General features: G+C 40.2%; 1 protein-coding gene across 1 annotated transcript in view; it reads left to right on the forward strand.

Annotated features, from left to right (window-relative positions):
* Positions 1 to 458: 458 nt before the first annotated feature.
* The window catches only part of LOC134866835 (kalirin-like), a 101,560-nt gene continuing 81,603 nt past the window's right edge, over positions 459 to 20,415 (forward strand). The window contains 1 exon segment of the mRNA XM_063887000.1: positions 459 to 682. Coding sequence (XP_063743070.1) covers positions 616 to 682 — 67 coding nt within the window. The 5' untranslated portion in view covers positions 459 to 615.

The following is a 20,415-nucleotide window of genomic DNA, read 5'->3' on the forward strand; positions in this document are numbered from 1 at the left end:
CCATGTGTCGCTTATTGCCCCATGCTTCATTTTATAACTCCAGCATCATGACACGTTTTAATTAAAAATAATATTAACAATAAAACAATATTAATAAATAAAATAGCCTATGAAAATAATAATAGGAATTGATTTATTTTAATTAAATAATAATTCTTTAATTAAAATAAATAAATACTTATAATACTGAAATAATAAACGGTGGTTTGTGCTTGGAATAAGTACATAAATGCTTTAGAAAAAACAAACCATAGACTGCATGGAAAAACACATTCTGTCTTGCTAATAAACAGCAATGGATTGAATTGAGAGGGAGGCAGAGAGAGAGAGGCAGAGAGGGAGGGGAGGTACGGGGAAGAAGGAGGGAGGGAGAGAGACCCTGGCGGACAGCAGAGAGAGGGAGCTTGGACCGGGAACAATAGAGAGGAACGAAGCCAGCCCTGAAACACCAAACAAACCGAGAGGGCGACAGAAAGAAAGAAACCCAGCGAGGAGGGGGGATGGAGGGAGACACAGAGAAACTGAGAGGAACATGCGAGGAATAAACACGCGAGGATTTTCCGGAGGCTTGATTTCTGTCTTTCTTTGTCGGATTGTATTGAACCGGATTCCGATATGAACCCTGCAGAAGCGGCCGAGGAGGCGCCCAGCGACCCCGACACTGATGCCTTCTACAAAACAGGTAGGGGGAACAAGCGGCTGCAAAACAACACAAAACGTGCCACAAAAGCCCCATGAGTGTGTGTGAATGTCACCGGGAGACGTCTGGAGAAACACAAGAACCCAAACAGCAGACATCTGCAGAAAACCATTGAGAAGCTGCTGTGTGCTGTCAGGCAGTGCTAGTCTGAATGGGTATCAAACATGGAATATAGATTTAAATCAGGATAAAAGCTGCTCTGCATGCCTCTTATTAATGTTTTACATGCATTCACTCTCTCTCTGTGTGTGTGTGTGTGTGTGTGTGTGTGTGTGTGTGTGTGTGTGTGTGTGTGTGTGTGTGTGTGTGTGTGTGTGTGTGTGTGTGTGTGTGTGTGTGTGTGTGTGTGTGTTTATATGCACTGCTGTGAGCTCATGTGTCTGATGCTGAGGATGGTCTCTACAAAAGAAAGGGGAATCATGCAGGAATGACATCAGATCAGCTCCTGGAAATCTGTTCGATATGAGACTGAAGGACGGTTTATGTAGAGCAGACTGTGTGTGTGTGTGTGTGTGTGTGTGTGTGTGTGTGTGTGTGTGTGTGTGTGTGTGTGTGTGTGTGTGTGTGTGTGTGTGTGTGTGTGTGTGTGTGTGTGTGTGTGTGTGTGTGTGTGTGTCTTACACTGATGCATTTAGATTAAAAGCAGCAGCCGATTGTTCATTCTAAAATGGTCAGAAGGTGAGAGAAAGTGTTGATATGGTGGTAAGCAGGATATTGTGTGTGTGTGTGTGTGTGTGTGTGTGTGTGTGTGTGTGTGTGTGTGTGTGTGTGTGTGTGTGTGTGTGTGTGTGTGTGTGTGTGTGTGTGTGTGTGTGTGTGTGTGTGTGTGTGTGTGTGTGTGTGTGACACTTCTACTAGAGCTTTATGGCTAACACACAGCTGCAGCTGGCATCATTGATTAATCTTCTGGTCAATCGTGCCTTCAATCTGCTTATTCTGTCTCAGCAGCAATCCAAAATCTGTCTTCTGCAGAGATATGAAACACAGATAAGACCCTCTATCTGCAGAAACTGACAATGTTTCTGTTTGTTTGTTTTACAACTGCTGCAACGATTACCCGATTAACCAATTAGTAACAAAAACAAAACCCTCAGCAGATTTTCTGATAAGTGATTCAATCTTTTTTGTAATTTATCAACCGGAACAACCCAATAATCTCTTGTTCGAGCCGGTTAAATCTGCTTTTCTTTGTAATATAATATTATGAATTTGATATCTTCGAGGTATTGGTCGTACAACACGTGTCACATTGCATTCTGGGAACTAAGCATGTTCCAACAGTTTGCCATTTTGAAGACCAAAGGATTTGACCTGAAGTTGCAATGATGGCATGGGTTTAGATCTGCTCCTACTGGACGTCTATTGGTTTTGCTAGTATGTGTAGTTCCTTGTGGTTGGATTGCAGGTGGTAATGGATGCTTGTTTTGGGGTTACTTTGGAGGTTGCCGCAACAACTGTTCAGCATGTCTCACACAGTACCTTTGTTTGTCTCCCTGAATCCAAAAGATATCATTAATAATACTACACATGAAGTCTTTCGCATCCACGTTTTCCTTTATCATTATGCTAGCAGAAGTCATCCTAATCTGAGGGTAGAAGACAGCTAGGTGGGGCTTCCTCTGATGAGTCCAATGGTGTGCATGCAGAGTGTGAAAGCATTGTTTATGTGATTACATTTCCTAATTATACATGCATGTTTATCCCGAATGGTGATATCATGGTGACGCTGAAAATCCGATTTACCATTCAGCACATCCTTCACTGCAATATTTCTCACATGCAAAGCAGGGCAGGGCAACACGTCTCACATGTGCTTCCTCTGAGACACAGTGGGAGTGTCACATTTTGCCCTGGTGACAGACTGACAGGCTGGAGGTTGTAGGGGTGGGTTTAAGAGGGAAGATGGGGATGGGGGTTTTATTTTTGTGTTTATGCCCTTTTTTGCCAAATTCATTTTGAAACTAAAAAACTGAGACTAATATTTTACAGATTACAATTAAAGTAGGGGGAAAAAGGTACTGGAATTGCGTGAAATAAACATTGAAAAGCAATAAGATAAGTGTAATCAGTTAAGGAGACTAGTGACGCATTAGCATCGTGTTTGACACACACACACACACACACACACACACACACACACACACACACACAGCAGAGGTGCTGGAGGGGGACACACCCTGACTCTCTATCTGTCAGTGTAATTAGGTTCAATAACTTTATCATGAACAGCTCTGCCAAGGTACTTTATTAAATAAAACAAACACATCTACACACACACACACACACACACACACACACACACACACACACACACACACACACACACACACACACACACACACACACACACACACACACACACAGTATCTCCTCCTCTCTGTTTTCTATAATATTCAGCGACCGTCAGTTGGATTGGAGTTTCCAGCGGATAGACATGTTGACTCATCGTTACAGACAATGAAACGCTGTGCTGGAAATAGCCAGATTCATTGAAATGTGGTTAAGGGTATAATATCTGTAGGAGGGAAGTCAAGTGTGAGTCCCAGAGAGCATTGATGAAGAAACAACCAGTAATTCATGTTGAACGCTGCTGTTGTACTGCTGCTGATGGTGAGCTAAAAAAGATGTGTCTTTGAATGCATCGATGCAAAGATATGGTAGACAGTTGCTTAAAGCTAAATCCTGTCATGTTCATCCTATCAGGTTCTATAGTATTTATACCAAACTGCCTTTCAAATTAAGGTAGATACAAGTCATAGAAACATTTCAGTATGGATGAATTGCAAGGCTTCAACTACACTCTTTTCTTAATCGTCACTTATTTACATTTCATCAACACTTGTATAAAAATGTTAGTCTATCCAAATCTTAAAAAAAAACCTGCCTATTTGGAATTTTCCTGTTTTCTATTGATCTTTTTCTCAATCTATTGTTTTGGCAATCGTTTATTGTTAAGTTAACCTTCTCATTTTGTGTTCAGAAAAGCTCTCCAACTTTCTTTCTAAGTGCGTTGATGAAATGTTAAGTTACATGATCTAACATATTCCTAAAGGCTGAGAAAAAAGAGAGTAAGTATAACTTTAATACAGGCAGCCATCATAATTACATTGTCTTTTTCATAATGTCCGTTTACCGCAGTGCTGGGAAGAGGCTCCATAAAATGTCACCACACAAGTCATAAAAACTCATGTCTCTAAACGCATGCCCCCCCCCCCCTCCTTCATGTTTAAAATCATTACATTTTCAGCAGGGGAGACACACCCTGGCTTTAATCGGTGTCTGTGCTGTGGAGTCTTCCTCGAGGTATGAAGAAAGGATTCAGTCTGAAATTTAAAATCCACAAAGCTACCTGCACACATTAAAATGCAGCAGGGTGTATGAGAGGGGAGCAGAGAGGGATCTGTCTCCATCAGCCGAAACGACTCAGAGGAAATTAGAGATGCTCCGGACCACTTCTTCATCCCTGAAACTAATTCCACATTATTGAGTATCTGCCAATACTGATATCAATCTGTGCTATACCCCGCTGTTAATCAGTAGTCTGAATGATCCGGACATTGTCTCATAAAATAAACCCACCTTATCTTTCTCTTTTTTTGTGATTTGCTGATCGTTTGACATCACTAGCTGCCGTAATGGATTCCTCCGTGTGGAGCGCTGCTTCTTGCAGAGCTGAATTCAGTCTGCTGTCAGACTTGGTAATGACATTGGACACACGTGAGCCTTGTGCTGTCTTCCGCGTGCTTCCTGCTTGTATTGTACAACACTGTCGTATACATGACGCTTGACACTTTGTATTCTGCTGCTTTGCTGTTTACTTTTATTGTGATGCAATGTCAGATAATGATGATAATGTGACATAAGATAACTAATGCATAATTATTTCCTGTAGTCTGATGATTTCCTTTTGTGCATGTAAATGGTCTGCAAAGGCTAAAATTCCTGTGTTACCTCCAGAGAGAGTTTCTCTCCCACACACTCCACACCCCCCTGCCTGAAATGCTTCCTTTGGACTCCTTTGTTTACTTCCGGAACATAATGACATCACTATGTAACACACTCCAACATATTGTACGCGATAGGCTAAGGGTCGGGACATCGCCAGCCATCCAACCAATCAGAGCAGACTGGGCTCTGGTTTCAGACAGAGGGGGAGGGCACACATTGCATACATTTTAACAGAGAACTGAGCAATGGAAAGGAATCTGGTATGTGATGAAGTTAGTATTAGAGGATGTTAGTTTTGAAAAACAAGCATCCTTCAAAAACACTAAACCTTGATAGTTTATGGCGAGTGTGTAAAAGTAGATTTGGGTGAAACAGAGAGACAGTAACACAGGAGTGAGAGGGCTGGAGGAAAACTTCACGAGAGTGAGGTCATGTCAGCTGAGCTGCACTGAAACCTGATCGACTGGATTATTAAATCACTGTTCTCGCTCACGAGATGCCATTCGCCATCTTTTATTATTAGTCCTTGAGCTCACGCGAGCTATATTTGTGGAGCCATTTCCAGTTTGAAAAGATGAAACATCCTAAATCTAACAAAAACAGCCAGTGTTGACCATCCTCTGTGTATTTTGTGCTTCTGCTGTGAAGTGTTCATGTGTTTTAATGTTCAAAGCGGTTTGAAGTTTGTGTTGATTTTAAGTGAATTTGTTTTGAAAGTTATTTTTATGTGCTTATCTTATTTAGTATGTATAGGAAATGGTGGTTGATCTGAGAGAAGATAAAAACAAGAAATGAGAATTAGACACTCTGAAAGCTTAGGTTTTTTTAGAAAGCAACAGCTGGTAATTTATAAGAAGTGGATAAAAAGAGTTTCTCACACACAAAATACACACACACACACACACACACACACACACACACACACACACACACACACACACACACACACACACACACACACACACACACACACACACACACACAGGAAAGTGCAGGCGGCATGGCTGTTACATGTTATGCTAATCAGCGGTTTGTAAATAGGATCCTAATTTATCAGACGGAAACAGGAAGTTACACACACACACACACACACACATTCATTCCGACACACACGCAATCAGAGAGCAGTGTGTGTGTGTTTTTCAGACAACTGACGCCAGCTGTCTGTCAATAGCTGCTGCTGTTGCCACGCAACACCGCTAAATCACTATTTCCTCTTTTGATCAGAATAACAGTCAGAAGCAGCAGGAGTCAGCGATGCCATTAATGTCTCTGTTGGGTTATGAACAGGTGATGTGAAGCATGCTGTGTGTTAAAGACCTTTACAACGACTGGCATTGTGACTGGTTATCCAAGTTAGGGATGAGATGGGATTTTGGCATAGATCGTGATTAAAAACCACTCAAAATCTGTGGATTGTGGTTTTATTATCTGGAATATCATACTCTATATCTTAAAAAAGGGGTCCAGCTCAGTATCACCGCAGAGAAGTGGAAGATAAACTCACAGATGATCATTAAAGACTATAGTATTGATTTAATCATGGGGACATTGACATGATTTATGATGAACTCATTTATGGTTCGTTGTTTTTCACTTTAAATGATGATTTATGAAATACAAATGTGTGTTTTGACAGATATTTGTTTCTTATCGAGATGCTGAGTGATTCCGGTTAGTTTAAGTGACATATTTTGAACAATATCTTACAAATCGTCACATATCTTGTCCAAGCAGCGGATTCCTTTCTACATGCTGCTTCTTATACATCTGTGATAAATCTTCTCCATAGAATATTGCCTGCCATCACGCTGTTATTGTTTGGCATCTATAGCTGCGTATTGAAATTGAATCTCAGTGTGTCCTCTTCGTTCTCCAGCTGTGAGGAGGGAATCAAACACTCGCTGTGATGAGACTTAATGTTCGCATCTAATCTGCTGAGAGCCATAAGTTATGACTCATGAGCACAGACAAAAGATGGCGGCCTCAGCGGCATTTCGAAGTGAAGAACGCACTTTTGGCAATTTCAGTACGGAACACTACAACCATGCCCTCTTGGCAAGGCGTGCAAATGTGAAGGCAGAGTTTTTTAATCATTCCTTCCAACAATTTCGGTCACTTTTCCTTAGTACAGCTACATTGAGCACTTTGAATCACCTTGAAGAGAGACTATCAAAGTGCATTCATCCTCATAATTCATCGCATAAAGACTTCAAAGCCTTTGAAAATATTCTGGAGGATAATTTGACTGCATATAAACCTCCTTTTCCCTGCTTTAAGATATACTGATCAACAGTCCAGCTTTTATCTTTCCCCATGCCATTTCCAATACCTTAACTGAGGATATATGTGACAATTTGAGCACAAATTCAACCGTTTCAGACTATTTCCCTTCTCCATGTACCTAGTAAGTATCTGAAGCCTTGCCAAAAACTATATTACTGCTCTCTGAGTGATGATCCAATACTCCCATTTCCCCAAATCTGCTCTATAATCTATAGGAATGATTTCAATACACACCAAAATGATGCAAGGGATTGCTTGGGTACAAAAACAACTAGTCAGCAGCTCTCTGTGACTGACTGAATGTAACTGATACAGGAAACAAAGAGTCCCATAATAACAATGATGACAAAACTGTATTTAATGTGGATCTCTGGTCGATCCCTGATCTGACAAATGAGGTCAGTGTTGAAGCCGCTCTGCTGAGTCAGATTGGTGCATCTCCACTTACACCGGTTTCTTTTGAAGCATATTGAACCTTACAGTAAGACCTCATTTCACTTAAGAAAGTGCTCTTATTTCCCTCTGACAAGACCTCATTTCACCCTGAGAACAGGATTGATGTCGGGGGCAAAGCTGTGAGCCGAAACCTCACTTCACCCTGAGAAGAAACTTGAAAAACAGACCTCTTCTCACCACAGGTTTCCTCCACTCCTGTAGGGAGGACTTAAATGAATTAATACTTACAGTTGCCGTCACAGATGTTTTATGTGTGCGCACATCTAAGTATGATTTCATTGGCATGCAGATGGAGATGGATAAGTATGTGTGTTTAAGTGCTTTGACCTTACATAGAGGAATGAAAGGTAATCCATTAATATACACACACACCCCCCCCCCCACACACACACACACATACACTGTTTCCTCCAGAATTAGAGCCAGATTAACCTGCAAAATAAGCACTGAATCTCAGAGAGGGAGAGGGAGTTTGGATGAATTGTAATTATCAATGTGTGTTTCTGTTTAGTAGGGTTTAATATTGCTAATCTCACCAAGCTGTGTGTCAGAGGTGTCATTAAAATGCGAGTGTATGCAGTGCTAATGATAAAGGCTGTTGTTTAAATAATAAGATCACACTGTCAGTAACAGGACTAATGTTAATCCTCTAGTATTACCAGCAGCACTTACACTGGTACCTCTGGTCATGTGCTGCTATGAATACATTTAACGGGCAGACTTGGTCACAGTCACTGGACGTCATCCGCTCGCTGTGAGTGTAAATGCACAGCAGGGGAGTTCGACTCACTTCAAGTAAGGCGGTGGCTAACTGGCTGCATGCTGGTTTGTAGACGTGTAGACATGATAAATACTACACACACATACACACAGAGATTCAGGGTTCATGTTTTTTAAAATTCTACTTGCATACATTCAATATTTACTGGCCCTTTTGCAAATTGGGTTTTTTCTGTTTATCAGTAACTGGTGCTGTGCTTAGCTCTGTTAGCCGGCAGCTCCAGCTAACAGAGCTATCCTGCTGCTGATTTCAACACAGATTTGTTGTTGACATTGTGGCTTAATCAAGGATTGCCGACTAGAGTGTTAATTTATATTTTTAGTTGAATACATATCAGCCAATAACCATTTCATTTTTCACTTCATGGTGTAACACACTCAGTTCTTTGGGTTGGAGAAGTTAGTCGCTCTTGTTTCATTTTGTTTGGTTGGTGGGTGAATTTGTCCTCAGCTGTCTGGTACAGAATGATTTGCTTGCATGATTATTGCTTTTTTTTTTTTAGAGCTTTAACCACACGTTTGACAAACTTAATCCATCTCATTTCGGATAAAAGCTTCAGCTAAAAAAATGAAATGTGGATTCTGGTCACCCCTTTTTAGTTTGGTACGCCCCATGGATGAAATGCTTACTGTCAATTTAGCTTAATACCTTTTTAATTTCACTTGATACCCTATTTTGTCAGTCATTCCCAATGCATGAACCTATAAAGCCCTTACAGAGATACTTACAGGATATGGTTTACAGCTTTTATTCAACAAATCTGAGAAAAAAGCAAGGTCTGTGGCACTCGGTCCAAGCCTACATTTTTCTACTGAAGATCAGAACAGGTTACACACATACACTTTTGTTCTTTAAATAAGACTAAATAAGGTCCTTATAAAAGCGAGGGACTGCTGTATGCTGTGTTAGAGAGGCAGCTCAAGTGGACAGCCTCTTTAGTCACAGTGGGATAAATGCTGCACTTGTCTTAATGGGCCCTTTTTCAGGTTGCAGGTTGGAGTCTTTTGCAACTACAATGAAGCCTTACTGAATACATTTTCTCTTTGGTTGTACAGTATGTCATAGGGCTTGGCAATATATTGTGATATGAGGCTAGATATTGTATTTGATTTGGGTTACAGTAAGATCGCATGAGTGTTAATTCCCCTGTTTTAAGTAATGTCATTTTATGAACTGACAATGCTTCTGCAGTTCAATCATTTGCCTTTACCGACAATTTTATATACACACTACTTAAAGCAATTTGTAATCAACCTCTAAATATGTTGTTGAAGCACCAATATTCTCTTAACTTACACAATCGTTGCAATATCGGTTTTTTTTCTTCATATTTGCCCAACCCTGTTTGCCAACAGTTTCAATCACTTGCCATTTACAGAAAGCATTATGGCGAAACAATATGGCATCCCTGTTCCTTTAAATGAGGCCTCAGTCCTGAGTCATGGTGAGGAAACTTGGAAGGAGGAGCTATGCATCTATTATTGAAGAGTGTGTGTGTGTTGTGTATATCTCTCGCCCCATTGCTGTCATAAGGAACAATAAGATGCTGGTGCAGCTGAGGAGAGAGAGGCAGGGATTCCCTCCCTCCATCTTCCCCTCTTTGTCCCCCACTCACACACCCACTGTCAAGAACAGTGGCAGATGGGTGTGAAGAATGAATATTTGTGTAAATGTGTGTGTGTATGTGAGATGTTGAGGTGACAGACAAGAACAGAGAGAGGGAGAGGGAGTCTGCTTAAGTGGATTAGTCCTTATTACCCACCAGGGGACACAGGAGAGAGCTGCAGGGAGAAAGAGAAAAACAGTGTTAAATAGATAAATACAGAGGGTTTCCTCTCCTCCCCCTTCCTTTGTCTCCTCCCTCCTTAAAAGCTTTCTTGTTCTTGGACAGCTGCAGCCATATGGTGTGTGTGTGTGTGTGTGTGTGTGTGTGTGTGTGTGTGTGTGTGTGTGTGTGTGTGTGTGTGTGTGTGTGTGTGTGTGTGTGTGTGTGTGTGTGTGTGTGTGTGTGTGTGTGTGTGTGTGTGTGTGTGTGTGTGTGTGTGTGTGTGTGTGTGTGTGTGTGTGTGTGTGTGTTTTAGTGTAATGAGCATCCGTTTTGACTATAATCGATCACAAAGACATTTTACAGACATGTATGTGAGTGTGTGTGTTACTGACTGATTAGTGGTGCTAGCTAATAGGCCTTGATGTTATTAACTGCTGTGGGCAGGTGTTTTTCCGTTGTGTGTGTTTGTGTGTGTGTGAGACGGGAAGCTTTTAGCCTGATTGACAGACTGAATGTTAAAAGCCACAGAATATGGAAATAAGGAATGTAATTCAATTGTGTGTCGGAATACTTTCAACTCCAAACTACATTTTATTGCCATGTCTTGTTTATATTTATGACCCCTAAATCACACACTTGTCTTTTCAATCCGTGAAATAACCTAAATTCAGAGAAAAAAAAAACATAAATCGTCTTTAAAGATAATATTTAGTTAATGAACCTCGACAATAACAATCCTATGAACCACACTGCTAGCACCGAAAGAAGTTATGGGGTTGGGTTCATAATTTCTTTCATCTCTAAGCGGTTGTCCAATTACAACAGAGCCGGCCAGCTAACCAATCAGTGCCGACTAGGCTCTGGTTCCAGACAGAGGGCTAAAAGAGGTGCTGCAGCACAGGCAGTATGAGAAAAATAAAGAGCTTTTTGAACATTAAAGCATAGAGACATGTCACAGTAGAGGCACTAAATACAAATATGAATCTGAATTTCTGGTTCATATTTAAAGTAGTGCCTCTTTAACATTCCTTACGGTTTTGTCTGTGAGATTTCACCTTTTATAAATTGATGTAATTGATGGCCTCTGTGATTGGCTCCGTATAATTCCAGTGTTTTATATTAAATTAGCTTCACAGAAGATGCAACTAGATAATGATTTACCTTCTAGTCCCATGAGAGAGTCCTTCCAATGGTCCTATCAGAAAAGATTTCAGTCACAGCCTGAGTAGACACACACACACACACACACACACACACACACACACACACACACACACACACACACACACACACACACACACACACACACACACACACACACACACACACACACACACACACACACACACACACACACTCACTCTTAATAGGGTCTCCTTGGAGATCACCACCATGCTTGACCCTGAGTAATTACTCACCACCCCCTGTGTGTGTGAGTGTGTGTGTGTGAGTGTGTGTGTGTGTGTGTGTGAGCTGTCAGAGAGCAGATCAGCATCCTGACAGAGACTCAGTCAGACCTCCCTGTTATTGATCCCTTTGTCTCGCTCTCTTTAAAGCAGAACAATATCACATTGACTGATTTTATGTTCTCTATGTTTTACTACTGAGGCAATTTTAAGGCAATCGACCGGTTGATGGAAAGAAAATGACAAATTATCATTTTTTTTACCATCATTAACCTGCTTCGTTTCTCTGCTTCTGGCCATTATGTGGAGTTGAATTTGATGTTGTCTTGTCATTGTATGCATCTCAAGGATTTCATGCTCCTTTACAATCAATTTAAAAGGATGAAAAACACTTTGTTACTTAAAGTGACAAAAAGGTTCCTTTCTTGAGTGAAACATGATACCATCTTGATCAGAGAACATTACATAAACACAGTTAGATATCCAGATGTATGAAATAGACACACCATGTGATCTTTGTGAACGAGTGTCTGTTAAAAAACAAGAAGAGATGAGCTCACTTCTGTTTTGCTATTATAACAAAATCACGGCACTTAAAGGACACTAAAAAAAGGCTCATTCACAATGTGATTACAACCTAAGAGGAATGCTAAGTCAATAAGAGCTGATAAGTAGTCTTTTCAGGTGAATCCAAGCAGCTTTCCTTCTAAACTTGATTCGAAAACAACCGAAACATTCATCATTAACCAGCTAAATCTGAAACACCGGCTTCCTGTTTGCAACACAACATTACAAACGACCAGGGTATTTTAAGCCCTAAACTGTCTGCCTCCATTTTCATGTTTTTATCAAACATTTGTTAACTTAATTCTACAACAAATTTGCTATAAAACGAAAATATTTGACCATGCCGAACTTGGAAACTGGGAAAAATGTGCATAGGCATTCATCAGAAAGGGTTATGAGCATTAAAATTGTGTCTTTGCTGGAAAATTATGTAAATAATTACGATATTTATCTCCAGTTTGCATGAAAACATCGTCCCGGTCAACAACAACTCCTGGTACAACACTTATTGCATTGCGTGGTCTCAAGTGGTATATTTTATACATCCAACTTGTGATTATTTGTAATTTTACTGTTGCTTAGTCTGATTTACTACTCTCTCCATGTCCTCAACTTGAGCGCTGTTCATTAGTTTACTGCACTCAGTAATTAGCATGCAATTCTGTACTACACGGCAGTAAAACACTTTATTGGCTGCAGGGAAACTTCTGTGTGTTCACATGTGTGTGTGAGTGGGAGAGAGCAAATGAGGTCAAGGAAAACATGTGTTGTTGGTCAAATGTGACTCAAGTATAAAGATTTTTCTTTGCAGACTAGTTTTTGAATAACACAATAACACCAATGGATCATAAACTGGATCGATAACACTGGACGTACAGACTGAAGGTGGTAAATACTGGTAATAAATAGCTTTTTTATGGGAAATGTTTTGTGAAAAAGTGTTAAATAACAGTCATTTGTACTGTAATGGTTTAGTGTTGTATTCATTTTCAAGGTAGTTGAAACTTTACTACATCCATGTGTGGGGCAGATGGAGTTTAGCTCTATTTAAGGCCCCCTCACACACTCCACATTATACTTCATTGGTGATTTGAACACAATTATGGACATTACACAAATAGGTGATGTTTAAGAACACTCAGATGTTTAATTGGTCATGATTTCCTCGCCTAACGCTCGTTTAACAGCAGCTTTCCCCTAAATGTCACAGCACCACGTTTCTTATTTGCAGTGAAATTTCCACTTGCGTGTCTAACAAATCCGGGGGATTTGGGCGAGCAGCCTGGTATGTCTGTTTCGCGGTCATCAGTAATGCTGGTTTTATTAAAACTCAACAACAGAACTGACAGCTTCAGATAACGGTTCTTGATCTGCCGAGATGAAAAGGCAGCAGAAACAATTAGACACAGCCAAAGGTTATTTCATTTGTTTCACCGTGTTGTTGAGGGTTGTTCTAAGCTTTTGTCTTTAATTGTTTTTGTTATGTCGGTGTCTCGGGTCTCATTTGGTTCTGACCAGTATTTGGCTCATAGCAAAAGACCTACCACACACACACACACACACATACTGTAGGGCTAAGCAATTTACCAGTCCAGTATAATCTCCTGTATGTATTGTGATATGATGCTAGACATTGTATTAGATATTTGATACCATTACATGGCAGTGATTATTTTCATTTTTTTATGGACTGCACTAAAATAAAGTCATTTTCTGAACTTATGAGACGTTTTTCAATTTGCCTTTACCCACTTAGTCACTATAGCGACACAACTGATCATTTTTTATTGAATTGGTATGGAAAAATCCCCAACTATCAACCATTTTAATATTGTTGCTGTATCGATATCAAGGTATGTGGTAAAATATATCTCCATATTGCCCAGCCCTACGCATGCATTGACGAAATATTGGTAATTGATTTGCCTTCTTCCAGAACATTTTTACTGCACTTTTCAAGAGAAGTTGAGCTCTTATTGAGCGACGGACTGACTGATGATGATTTGACCGATGGACAGGTTTACCAGCTTGTTGGCTGACTATTTTATTTGAGGCCTGTTTTTCTGTGAGGCTGATTTACTGGCTGTTTTTACTGACTGCTCGTACTCGGAGTAACTTCAGCCTAAAAACTTCAAACCTCTCAGGCATATGATGGAGATTTAGCATGCTGTGGTTTGGCCAAAGTGAGTGAGTGTGTGTGAATGTGTGTGAACGTGTGTGTGTGTGTGTGTGTGTGTGTATGTGTGTGTTTCATAGACGGTTGGAAAACACTCCATTGCAACCACAAGTAGCTCTTTTCAGGAGACTGCTGTTTTGTTTGTGTGAATGTAGATCCTGAAGGTCATTGATTTTTAAAGTTCTGTTCATAGTTTCCAGTCAGACAGCTGGATTTATACAACACGTTTACATGTTTTCTTTCTCTCTTTGTGTTTTGTTTGTTTGTGTAATTATTTATTTGATGAATTCATATATTTGATCCACTTTTTGATGTTGTTTCTGCCTTCTCTTGGCACCTTTTATTTCTTTGAAGCTCTCACTAATTAAAGTTAATTTATCCTTAAAGGAGGCTGCACAGAAACACACACAGGACCATCTGTGTCAGGCTGTAATCGAGCGAACAGAACCTGGCTTTCTGAAGAGTATTAATAGAACAGAGAGAATAAGAGTGGGAACATTAAACATTAAGATTCCTCAGTTCAGGGTGCAATTACCTTCGGATCTTTTGGGCTTTACATCCACAATCTGAGAACCTAGTCTCAATCTCTCCTCTTTCTGTGATGCTCATACATAATTCATTAAAGAATAAAAACAGTCTATTGCTGGGACAAGATGTGGACAGAAAAGGGCAGCTTGTGTTCATCCTGCATGCTGGCAGGTAGTGTTTGGATGCCAAAGAAAGCCACGTCATCTCTTTAACTGGATAATGCTGACGCACTGGGATTGTGTAGGGTAGTGTATATCACTGCACTGAAAGCTTTGGGATCGTCCATTTTATTACCGACTGCTGCTGCCCTACGTCTCTACAGATACTAAGCTTGCAAGAGGTTACTTTGGATAAAAAATTGATATTTTGGCTGACAACATTACTTTTTCAAACACAATATAGCCCACACTGATTACCAGGTTTAGGAACTAAGTGTAAGTGGACTGGAATGCACTAAGGCAAAAATAATATTGTTAAAAATACCCACAAGGACTGTGAATTTGTAGTAGTTTTGAATGTGTCTTGAGCCTAAGTGTAGAAGAAGACACAACCCTAAGGCACAATCATAGTTTGTATATAATGGGGAGAAAAGGGCACTGTAGTTAAACATTTTGATCCAAAATGTAAAATAAGTTGCAGAATATATCCCTAAGCTTAACCTCTAACTTCAGCCTGCTGTGCTGTGTCCACGTCATGAGATTGTAAGTTGTAAACTGTGGTATAATTGCAGAGTCGGTCATGTGAGGGTTAAAAATACTGTTCATTGACAACATAACACTATGTCTGTTAAATTTCGCTTTAATTACCTTGAACCACCGACTCCGGCTGAAGTAAGACTCAGCATGGATTTACAGGTTGAGATAGGTAATTACGGCGACGCCAATACGACATGAACCCAGGATTAGTAGCATTGACAGAGAGTTTAAAGCTCGTTGTGCATGGCAGTTTATCACCACGATCCTCTCTGGGACAAGAAGCTGACCTCGATTCTAAAGTCTACATAATATTGTATTTTTTTCTAATATGGCAGATTCTTTCCATAAAATGATCCTATTGTTCCACTGATGAGTCAACCAGAAGAGTTTCATGTCCCTATACTGCAAGGTGTTGGAAATGCCAGACACTCACTTACTATTGTACAGAAGATGAAACTGAGACGTTATCAGATGACACCCTTTTTTTTAATAGATTTTTAAAGTCTTTTGGGCCTTTTTTCCAATCATAGATGAATAATGGCGAAAGCCTTAAAAAGATTCAGCTATTTTTCTATGTGGTCACAAACCAAAGATATTTTTGAATCTAAAATGTAATTTGTAAATATACCTGTCAAAAGGAATAAAAAGCACAATATTTCCTGGAAATATCAGTAGCTTAAAATGGAGATACTGAAATAAAATATCTTATAATTGTACTTAAGTACAGTTCTTCACGAAAGTATTTAGTTTTTTTTCCATCCCTGCTAATATCTAATCTCACACTGTCTACGAAATAGGTCTCAGATTGAAATTTTATTTGTTGTTACAGTGAGCGTGGCGCCTCTAAGTACCTAACTGTCACCAGGCTCTTCACACACACACTCACACACACACACACACACACACACACACACACACACACACACACACACATTCCATGTCTGACCACTGGGTCTAAGTTTTTCCTCTCCACAGACAGCTGCTGTCTGGAGACTGAAAGCTGATCCACAGAGAGGGAGCGAGAGTTTCATCTGATAGCTCGAACACGTGTTCCATGTTTTAACATTTGCTTCTTCTCTGTTTAGCTCAGTCTTTCCTTCAGGAAGGACCTCTGGCTTCCTCTTCACCTCTGACCCCAATGGTTAACTATGTTCATGTGTGTGGAAGTGTCTTGGTAGTATACAACAAGTGTGTGTGTATGCGTGTGGGATGGATATTTCAGGATAGTATGCAATAAATGGGTCGTTTCTGGTTGCAGCTAAAAGGCCACACAGGTTATTTTCTATAGTAAAAGTAAAGCAAGAAACCTACATGTTTTGGTCTGTCTTGAGAGACAGTGAGACATATGGTGAGAATATCTGTCGTTCCACTTTCGATGGGAAGTTATGTTTGTATTGCCTTAGCTAAATGCATTCCTTAGCAGATGCATCTTGGCGCTAAGAAAAACTCAAGGTACTCACTGATGGTCACCTGTCTGGCTAATAGACCCTTATTTGCTATTAAAAGTTAGCTTGTGTTTCATAATGAAGCTAGCTAAATCATGATATTGTGTACAGTCTATGGCCTATACGCTGACGGCCTGCCTGTAAAACCTGATCACCTGTTAGTATTTAACTAATACTTTTCTTGGCAAATGTCTTTTAGAAATCCAGCAGAGAGGGCATGCCAGGATAATCTCAGGGGGACCATGCCTTCTCTAAAAAAGTGGGATGTCATGCTAAGTGATTGTGACAGATTTCCTGATTTGTTGCCTGTATTGAAGTACTTATGGCAGAGATGATATTGCGCAAGAACACTGTGGATAGTCTAAAACATGTAGAGAGTATTTGCAACATAGAAAATATGTCTTCTCTACTCAAGACGTCAGTTAACATAAACATCACTGTTAGCTTCACTAGCATTAGCCTGCTAGCTTCTACTAAATAGGACTTTCCTTTTAGACTGCTTTGTTGATGTGAGGTAACTTTGCACAATGAGATTCTTCTTTATTTTGAGGTCCAACGGTTTACCACCTGATCTTTAAACTTATACACAAGCTAGTAAATAAAAAAACACATTTACTCTCTAATTGTCCCTTGTAAATAGGCAGATCATTTTGTCTCTATTTACTGAGGTTTTGTGATAGTTGTGTTATTGTTAAGCGTTTCCGGATACAAGGTCATTGTTATTTGTGTGGATAATACTTACCGTGAGGAGTTTGAATTGAAACTGCCTGTGAAAAAATGTTCTTTTAAAATGAATGTACACATCTATTGTGGATATGGGTTAGTGTAGGTTAACGCATCATACCAGAAAGTTGTAAGCAAATAAAATCAGTTTTTTTTTTGTGAACTGTCCATTCAACGTTCTCCCCCCTCTGGTCTGCTGAGGCAGCGTTTGATCTGAAGCTACAACACTAAAGGATTCTGCTTGTTCTTGTGTGAATCGATGTTGTGCTGAGTCAGCACCCTCCAGATGGCGTCTCTCTGTGTGGTTGGAGCGCAGTGTGAATGATGTCATCACCTTTAAACAGAAGCTTTGATTTGATTGGTTCCTGTTTAATGAGTCAGATGGTCGCGATTGACAAGAAATAGACAAACTGTACATACAATGCAACGTCTTCCTCAGTTATTTAGTTCCTCAGTTGGAGGAAATATTTCAGATTTTACGGCCTTCAGCCTGCTGTGTGTGTCTTTGTGTGTTCAAATGTGTGTGTGTGTGTGTGTGTAGCAGCCTTGAGCCTTTAATAGGAGGAAAAGCTCATTGTTATCACTGGAAACAGCAGGGAGAGTCTCAGAGAGTCAGTCAATTATCCAGAAATGAGGAGTAAGTAGTTAAACTGACCGTGTCCAAGGGAGGGAGAGAGGGAGAGAGACATAGACATAGACAGGCAGTTGCAATGTATGTATTTTTCCCAGCAACTGTCCCTTTATGAGGATAAGCTTCCCTATGGAGAATACATCATCTGCTGTGTCTGCGTGAGTGTGATGCCTGGCAAGCACTTAACTATTACAAGCTTCCCCTTTCTCGCTCTCTCTCTTTGTGTGTGTGTGTGTGTGTGTGTGTGTGTGTGTGTGTGTGTGTGTGTGTGTGTGTGTGTGTGTGTGTGTGTGTGTGTGTGTGTGTGTGTGTGTGTGTGTGTGTGTGTGTGTGTGTGTGTGTGTGTGTGTGTGTGTGTGTGTGTGTGTGTGTGTGTGTGTGTGTGTGAGAGAGTGTGAGGGCAATTTTGGAAGCGTGGTTTTGAGAGACAGAGTGAGGGAGCAGTGTGTGGTTTGCGTTGGAAGATGATGGATGTGGTTTTCCTCTGCAGGGGAAACTGGAGCCGGCTGAGGCCATTAAAGTGTGTGTGTGTGTGTGTGTGTGCGTGTGTGTGTGTGTGGGTGATAGCATTCAGATAGGAATTGTATTCACCCTACAGCATTAAAGAATATATGCAGGTGATATGTGAAAATAATGAGACAGAGATGAATTATTCATATTCAGTATGATACTCGACCTTATATAACTACTGACTGCTGCTACAAGCTGCAATGAGTGTGTTCTAGTTTCTGTTAAATCTCAGGGTATCAAATGATAAGTATAACTGTGTGATGCTCTAATGTTGATGCTAGTTATTTTCACATATACACATTTTATCATATACTTCTTGTTAGATGTAACAGCATTCTAGCCTCAGACCTGAAGCAAAATGAGTCAAGAGACGGTAAGACGGGGTCAATTAAAAATAATGAGACACTTGGGTTGTCTCTCCATGAACATTATCACAGTTTAGCAATTGTATACTTCTGCCATGAAGGTAGCAGGAGATATTATTAGCAAGTCTTCATGGGGAAATGTAATTTGAACACAGTAAGTACTGACTCTTTATATGTAAATTGGAAGCTGTGTGAACCAGTGGGAAATTAAATGTCACTTTGACAGCAAGAAGTGATTTAATATCGCTCGTTTCCCAACCCACAAAGTAATTGGCCATCCGGCACAATACATTCCTGAATTTCTTTCAATATTAGATTAGTTTTGTTGCTGTTCAGACAGAATCGTAAGAAACTATTGACAATTTGTTGATCTGGTATATTTCTCATCAGCGTGTGTTTCTCGTACAGCTGTGTGACACTGCTTTGCATGATGCCGTTACAACTGTTGAAAGCGCTTGTTGGGATGAAACACATGATTTGCATACTGTGTTTTGGCTTTTCTTATCTTTCTTTTATACTGATGTTAGACAGGTGTTGTTAGATGACTGCTTGCTTCCTATCCTAAATAAATTGTAAAATGGAAAACAGTGACGAGCATGCAAGTGTTATGCTGTTGCACTGGTATAGGGATTTCTAATGGTCACACAACCTGTTGTTTTTCTGCTCTTGGATAAAATTCTGTGCAAACTTAAGCGATTTGCACGTGCCATGTTTTTATGTGCAGGGGTTTTGAGACTAATTAAATGCCATACATGTGTAAAAAAAAGGTGTAAGGCATGGGATGCACATTAACATAGTGGTGGAGAACTTTACAAAAAAGATCCATTAAGAATGTGTGATTAATTGAGCGTCCTAGGGCTGATTAATTAGAGAGAGAGAGACAGAGAGACAGAGAGACAGAGAGACAGAGAGAGAGAGAGATGTTCTGACATTCTGATTAACGTGCTGGCAGGAAGTCACACACCGAGACAGTGTCATTGATTAATACCAGGTACCAAAAAAAATGGGTGTTACTAAATCATTGTCATCCTGCAAAAGTTTTGGAAGACAAAACTACGGGCTTGTTAACAGAGATGTAACCTAGCAAATTCAAAATATTCAAATCATCTGACCTACAATGTGTTCAACATGTTTGTTGGGCCTCATGAAACAAGCATTTCAGTGAGGAATACTGACGCTAAAACATAATTGTTAACAGGAAAACTCTGCAGGGTACATCTTGAGTCTAGAGCCACAGCTTAGCTAAAGTTCACCTCACTGTTACTGAGTTCCCTTACCTGCTCTTCTCTCCGTCTGAAAGACTGAGACATAGCTGTATGAAGGTGAAGGTCAGTTTGTTTGGGAAGTCTGCTTGTCTCTTTCCAGCTTAAAAGCCCCGAGAAACTGTTGGACTTTGGTCAAGTTGGAGATGTTGTGTTCGTTTTTGCACC

Source organism: Eleginops maclovinus, chromosome 7 (genome assembly GCF_036324505.1).
Source record: "Eleginops maclovinus isolate JMC-PN-2008 ecotype Puerto Natales chromosome 7, JC_Emac_rtc_rv5, whole genome shotgun sequence".
Lineage (NCBI taxonomy): Eukaryota > Metazoa > Chordata > Actinopteri > Perciformes > Eleginopidae > Eleginops > Eleginops maclovinus.